The sequence below is a fragment of the Vollenhovia emeryi genome, unplaced genomic scaffold (genome assembly GCF_000949405.1).
Source record: "Vollenhovia emeryi isolate VEMERY1.0 unplaced genomic scaffold, V.emery_V1.0 DF939572.1, whole genome shotgun sequence".
Lineage (NCBI taxonomy): Eukaryota > Metazoa > Arthropoda > Insecta > Hymenoptera > Formicidae > Vollenhovia > Vollenhovia emeryi.
The window spans coordinates 19,605-27,284 of NW_011966794.1; the positions used below are offsets into that span (position 1 = coordinate 19,605).

At 36.1% G+C, this 7,680-nt stretch overlaps 1 protein-coding gene across 1 annotated transcript in view; it reads left to right on the forward strand.

Moving 5' to 3' along the window:
• The window catches only part of LOC105557198 (sodium-coupled monocarboxylate transporter 1-like), a gene marked incomplete at its 5' end in the record, with an annotated part of 17,932 nt that extends 10,822 nt beyond the window's left edge, over positions 1-7,110 (forward strand). Inside the window, 5 exons of the mRNA XM_012004382.1 lie at positions 384-470; positions 1,277-1,365; positions 1,475-1,582; positions 5,513-5,717; positions 6,895-7,110. Of these exons, the coding sequence (XP_011859772.1) occupies positions 384-470; positions 1,277-1,365; positions 1,475-1,582; positions 5,513-5,717; positions 6,895-6,975 (570 nt within the window). The remainder of the gene's footprint in view (positions 1-383; positions 471-1,276; positions 1,366-1,474; positions 1,583-5,512; positions 5,718-6,894) is intronic.
• Between the last annotated feature and the right edge of the window lie 570 nt (positions 7,111-7,680).

Here is a 7,680-nt window from a genome sequence, read left to right on the forward strand (position 1 = left end):
TAGAAGGCGGCAGGCCGGACTCGGCAGGCAACGGTGGGGCATCATCTAATAACAAGAGGTGGAGCGGCGCGCCGAAAAAAAGTTGTAACGCAGCGAGCGGCGAGCTTTTTTGATAACTTTTTTCGGCGCGCCGCTCCACCTCTCGCTATTAGATGATGCCCTACCGTTGCCTGCCGTGTCCGGCCTGCCGCCTTCTACGCTCTCATTCGCTCAGACATTAAAATTAATTTCTCGATAACTACTGCGAATTTTGCAAAATAGTATAGGACTTTTCTATTCAGTTTGCCCCGGTCTATCTGCCATCTACGGGACATACGGGTATTAGGACACACCCTGTATAAATACAAACTAATTTTTTTTTCACATCTGAATGAATGTTACAGTTATCCATAAGTCTAGGCTCTATCACCAATGGACCATCCTTTGGTATTTTCAACATGGGAATGTTATTACCATGGATTAATGGCAAGGTATGTGTTACAGATAAACTTGTTTTATCTTTACTTGATGGAAATTATGTATCTGCGTGAAGTTAGTACCTCTCTGGTCATATAACTTTTATTCTCGGTTGTTCTAGTCGCGAATACGATAGTTTTAAATCAAGAAGAAATCCTGAAACAAGATTTTCATTCAAGAAAATAAAAATTATGTTAGCCGACCAAGAGCAAAGCGGCCTTATGGTGTTGTTCTGGTCGTATAACTTTTGTTCCCGGTTGTTCTAGTCGAGAACACAATAGTGTTAAAGCTGAAAGCCTAAAACAAGATTTTTACTCAAGAAAATCGAAAAATTTTGTTTGCTAACCCAAAGCAAAGCAGGCCTTATTGTTGTTCTGGTCTTAAAATGTTTGGTCTCAGTTCTACTTTGTTATAAATATGTTCTAAATCGACAATGTTGTAAGTTATTTTGTTTATGAATAAATGGCTAAAAACTTTTTCCACAATTTTTATTTTTACAACATTTTTAAAAGTTTTTAACCGATCAAACTAATACTGTGGAACAATATTTAGAACTACTAGAACATCCTGGAGCAACCTTTAAAAATTCGATTTTCTAAAAATAGAGTGACAAATAAAAAAATTGATTTTTAGTTTTCGGTAAAATTCTTATTATATAAATTTGATCTTCTGAAACAATTTAGAACGAGTCTAGAACAATCTGAAACCTGAAGCAAGGTTGTAACTTAAAAATTGAAAAATAGTGTGCTAACTTCACGCAGGTAAATTATATTTAAATTCGCAAGTGAGGATAAATATATATTTTAATTAAATTCAACAGGGTGCTCTAATCGGAGGAATTGCAGGTTTGAGTTTCATGGGTTGGCTTGGTCTATCTGCTGAAGCAGCTATCACTAATGGACAAATGAAGTTAGTGTTATAAAATTATTACCTGTATGTGCAATACAGTCGATATTGTATAATTTTTTATATTATTATATGTAAAGTACAATTACAAATGACACCTATACTTTTACAGATTTGATATGAAACCTGTTACCACGGAGGGATGCACCTATTCATTCCCACAAGTAGAGAATTTACTGTTATCTGCACCACCAGATTCAATTTTGGACAACACTGGAGAGTAAGTTAAATAATCTTAACTTTTAATTAGAATAAATGCTAATAACTATTAATTATTAACAATAATCAAGCTTTTTAGTCGACATTAACCGGCCAGTGTTTTAATGCAGAAAATTTATTGCAAAAAATATTACCTCAAGCAGGGTTTGAACCTGAACTTTTCTACTTCCTAGGTGGGCGTCTTATCAATTCGACCACTTAGGCATATGGTAATATTTGTTGCAATAAATAGCTTAAAAATGATATCTTCGCGTCTATTTTTCGACTTAAAACTAAGCGCCGATTTGGGTTGTTAGCTGTATACAGAACTGTCGATACGCAATTTTCAAGTATCCCTATCCCCTTCCCCACTTCCCCCAACATGGACGCAATTGCAGAGTTCAAATTTTCTAGAGATGATATGAATGATACGGAAAAACTTTCCTTTGGGAGAGACATCGTCTTTTAGTCGTAGGTGTAAATTCAAACATAGAACTCTCTTTAAGTTTTCAGTAATAAATAACAATTATTAAGCTTATATTTAGTATTCCTGGATTTTGTTCCAGTTTTCGGTTTGGACTTTGAACAGGAAATGTTGTCCTGCCGCTAAAGACGTTGTGACTTTCTTGAGCTCTTTTACTATGCTTTCTACCGGTAACAGTCTTATCAAAATAATTCCATGTTTAGCGTGAGTTAAGTAGTCTGTCACGTCGTCGATGTCCTTCGCTAGTGCATTTATTATTTCAGTCACTGTCACGAGGTGTTCGACTATGTCTTCGCGGTTCGTTAGCCGCGAAACCTGACCTGACCCTGAGTCTTCCGCGTAGCGTTCACGATAATGATGTCGTTGTGGCTCAAGGTGCTTTCCAGGGCTTCGATGTGCCCGATGGATTTATCCAGTATCTTCAGGTGGTTCTTTATCACGTGCTGCATTGTCTTTCGCTGTTCACTCATTAATTGTATCCGTTCGTTTATTCTCCGCTCATCTTCGGCATCCATTGTGCCGAACAGCATTTTGCTTATGCCGATTACATTGATTAGACCTCTTTTATTTTCTTTCGTTTTATACAACATTTAAAGGCGTGTGAGGAAAGTCACAATTTACACATCCCTCTTTTCGATTATTTGTAGCACGTTGTCGCATGTTTTCGCTGCGTCCGCGGCTGCTCTGTGGCATAGGGTACGTGTGTCTTCGTAGAAGTCCTGTAGCTGCTGGTGCCTGCTTTCCAGTACCGTTACTTAAACGTCTGTCAGTTTCCAACCGGCTTCGGTTTCTTGGAGTGTCCCAAATCTCTCGAAATATATTCCAGGTATTGAATTTTTTCACGTCAGCGTGCGCAATCATGGTTCCTTCTCCCTGGGCCTGAATTATTGCGGCGGCCACTATCAGGAGCCTGCAAGCTCATGGTTCATATTACTATTCTTTTAATATCATCACCTGCTTATTATATTAACTGCTCGTCCGCGAGTTAGTCTTGGCGTGACTGTGCATCATGTGAAAGCCAAGCAGAAAATTTTGTTTTCTTTGTTTGAGCTTTCTTGTGCTTGCGCCACAATACATCTATTTATACGCTTTGTCTCTTTACAGATGCTGGCTCTGACAGGTGCCACCGGTGGTAGTGGGAGGCGAGCCATTCCCTCCGCTCCGGAGTGCCGGCCTTTGATGCTTCCCCCCTTTCTATCATTCATTTGCACATAATTCTTCGTGTAACTAGATTTTGTATTTACCATTTTACCAGTAATTGTACTTATCCTTTTATACATTTACATTTGCGTTTTTGTTTGCTTTTACTGTTACGTTCCTTTCTCTTTTTACCGTAATTTTAAGTAGTTCATAAGTATATGTATAACTCTATCGTTTTCTTTCGCGTTGCCCTTGTTACTTTTCCACAAAAGGTTTCAGGCGGTTGACATGTACTCGTAGGCTCCTTCGTCTCATTTTTATCATATAATTTACTTCCGAGTGCTTTTCCGTAATCACGTATGGGCCTATCCATAGGGAATCTAGTTTTCTTGAGCGTCCTCTCCTTACGGTTTCGTCGTGTAGGAGGACCTTTTTCCCTATTTTAAACGCTACACCTTTAATTTGTTTGTCGTATTGGGTTTTCGCCTTCTCTTTTTTGACTTGTAGACGTTCCTTCGCTGTTTGTTGCATAGTTCGCAATCTCTCGTGTAATTCTTGCGCCTAGTCGTCGTACAAGTACATCTGTCGTCGTAGTGTCGCACAGTGCCCATACACTAATTCGCGTGGCGTATATCCTGTCGCGCTGTGTGACGTTGTATTATAAGACAACATTGCGTAAGGGATCCATTCGTCCTAATCATTTTGGTCTTCTTCTAGTGTCGCAAGTACTCCGCTACCGTACGATGCGATCTCTCCAGAGCTCCATTGCTTTCTGGATGGTAGGATGTCGTTTGTATCTTCTCTATCTTCAGCAGTTTACACGTACTTTTAAATACGTCGCTTAAGAAATTCGTGCCTTGGTCGGTCAGTGCCTTCTCGGGTATGCCGTGTTCCAGAATTATCTTACAATTAGTTACAAACATTTTCGCGACCGTGACCACTTCTTGATTTGGTATCGGAATTGCTTGACCGAACTTTGGTAAATTGTCTTGGAAAGTTAGTAAGTATACGTTTTCCTGCGTTGTCCTTGTCAACGGTCCTACTATGTCTAAGGCACATTTCTCGAAGGGTCTTTCCGCTGTGACAGTAATAATTAGCGGCGCTTTCTTCCTTCTAGTCAGCTTGTTCTTTTGGCATCGTTCGCATTTCCTTGTGCATTTTCCGTCTTTGGTCAGTCCTTTCCAGTTATGGAACAATCTGATCCTTTTTATTGTGCGTTCCACCCCCAGTGTCCACCGACAGGAAAGGCTCACTTGGACACAGTACAAGTGGACACTGTACAAATGGACACGGAATATTGCACACGGTTCATTTGGACACAGGAATTTTCGACACATAAATGTTGCACACCATAAAGTTGAACACTGTGCAAATGGACACCGTTCTTATGAAAAGTTGCAGATTATAATGTTGGACACGACGCAAGTGGACACCGCTCATTTGTACACCGTAAAAGTTGCACGCCGAAAAGTTGGACACAACTCAAGTGGATTGATTTAAAAAATGGTAACTTTACAGAATCGTGTATTTTAAAGCAGAGAATATATTTATTTATGAGAAAATATATGTATTTTAAAGCAGAGACTGTATTCCTTTTTTACCGTGTGCAAATGAGCTGTGTCTACTTGCCCTGTGTCCAAACATTATAGTCTGCAACTTTTCAAAAGAACGGTGTCCGTTTGCACCGTGTGGAACTTTATGTTGTGCAACTTTTATGTGTCCAAAATTCCTGTGTCCAAATGAACCGTGTGCAATATTCCGTGTCTATTTGCACCGTATCCATTTACACAGTGTCCATTTGTACTGTGTCCAAGTGAGCCTCTCTCGGGAGGGAAGGGAACGGGGATATTTAAAAATCGCGTTATGATAGTGCTGTGTATGTACAACCGACAATCCGTATCGGTGCACAGTTCACAAAAGTAAAAAATATACGCGTAGACAACATCTATCCTGTTATTACGACAAATATTATCATATTCCTCGGTGGTCGAATTGGTGAGACGCCCGCCTAGATTGTAGGAAGGTCCAGGTTCTAACCCTGGCTGAGGTAATATTTTTTGCAATAAATTTTCTGTGTTAAAAACATATCGCCAGTCATGGTCGATTAGAAACTTAATCATTGTATTTTTTTATTGTATTTTACGACTGTGAAGATAAAAATGTTTAAAAAACGATTGAAAACGTATTGCAGTATAAACTTCAAGCTTTAAAGCTTGATTTAAATATTTCATTTGCAGTGATTTTTTCATTGACTTTCAGCGTCATTGTAGCATTTAAAAATGTTCCCAATTTTTTGTTGTATAATATAATAGTTATTATATTTAATAGAGAACCATGGGCATTATATCGTATCAGTTACCTTTGGTATACCATGACTGGAGCCATAGTGACTATGAGTGTTAGTCTCATCGTAACTCTGATTACCTCCGAAGATGTTGAAAAATTAGACCCGATGCTTGTAGCACCATTTGTAAGAAAATATTTAAAGAATTCGAGGAAAGATGTTGCTTCCAAGGAACTTCATCAAATCAAGGTTTTATTATCTTTTAATTTAACCCTTTTTAATTTTTTAGTTAAATTTTGCTTAACTAATATCGTGTTTTGTTATAAAATTATAATATGTTGTGTGCTTAATATATTATTACATTATTTAATAATACAGAGTGTTCCATGTTTAATTATACAACAAAATAGGTTGGAAAAATTAAGTTATACAATAAAATGTTTACTACAAAGGTTTTACTTTAAAGGTTTTACTACAAATTTTTTAATTTGAAAGTTATTACGAGATATTAGGCGCGTGAACAAAAGGAATATAAAATACATCGACAACAGAAATATAAAATATATAGGATGTTACGGATAAGGTGTCCATCTGCTCGTATACAGACAGAACGGATTGAATTGAAACGAGAAGTCATGGACCATTTTATGAAATTAAAACATCTGAGCGAATAAGCGTGAGAAGAGCGGTAACCGAATTCGGTAGATATGTAAAATAGCTTATTTGTGAGATCTCTTAGTATCGGTGAGCATCATATGATAGCGAGAGGTGGAGCGATGCGTGGCATATAGTACCGCACCAAAAAATTGTCAGGCAGCAAGCGATTGTTTAGGCATCTTATCATCTAAGGCTCACTGCTTGACAGAAGGTGCTTGCCATTTACCGACACAAGTTGACACAAGTATCATTTTAGCCTTGTTCACTGAACATTTGAAAAAAACAGATTAATGCTTGTGTAGACTTGTGTCGCTAAAGAACCAAATTTTTTCGTGGCACGGTGTGTTATCACATGTTATGTATCACCTCTTGCTTTACGTGCCTACCGAGTCAGCCCTATTGCTTTCCACGTGTTTATTCGTTAGACATTTTAATTAATTACTCAATAACTATTGCAAATTTTCTAAAATGATATATAACTTTTCTTTTCAGTTTAATCCACTCTACCTGTATACAAGGGTCACTTCTTGAAATCATAAAACTAGGAAATATTTTATTATACTTCATTTTATTGACTTTACTTTTCCGGTTTTTATTTTGTTGTATAATTTAATATACGATGTATAATTTAATATACTCCGTATATATATTATTTATATTAGTGTATATTATATTTATAGTAATATAAGTATATTATTTAGTTTTTGTTAATATTGAATTTGATGTTATTTGTAATTATATATATAATTTGATTTATTGTTTACATTAGGTTGCAAATTTGAATGAAAAAGTGGCGTCTTGTACTATCAATGAGGATGATAAATTATTATCAGGAGGAACTTCGACATGATGTAATAAATAAATAATTATTATTATAAATTTTAGTGCTCGGAATTTGTTAAAAATAGAACATGATTTTGTAGTTCAATAACACTGATTTATATATTAAAGTCAAAGTCGTACTGACAATGAATTATTAAGAGAACCTGTATACAAACTTTGTATGCAATACTGTACATTTTATTTGGGTAATTGTAGCAATCCTATTATTGTTAATAACATATTTACGTAAGTATATATTATAATATAAAATATGTATTATTATAAAATATATATACATATATATTATAACTTTGGCTTTATGCTATATTATTATACAGGGTTTGTCAAAAGTGTGGAAACCCCTAAATAATTTTTGTAAAAATGAAAATATCAAAAAACGATAAAACACGTATTTTGATTTTTCAAAAAAACTATCTTTTGACATGGATACCGATCATCTCCCCTCCCCAGGTACGTGGCGGTAAAAGGGGGGTTGAAAATTTTAAATGGGACCTCCTATTTTTTATTGCGTATTCTTATAGCTTACCTCGAGAACTTTCCAAAACGGTATAATAAAGTATTTTTTATTAAGAACTTTTTGAGTTATTAAGGTTTGAAAGTTCCAATATTTTGACATAAATTACAAAATATCTTGTACAAAATATCTCAAGGTAAGCTATAAGAATATACAATAAAAAGTAGGCCCAGGTAGAACAGAAAAGTCATACTGATA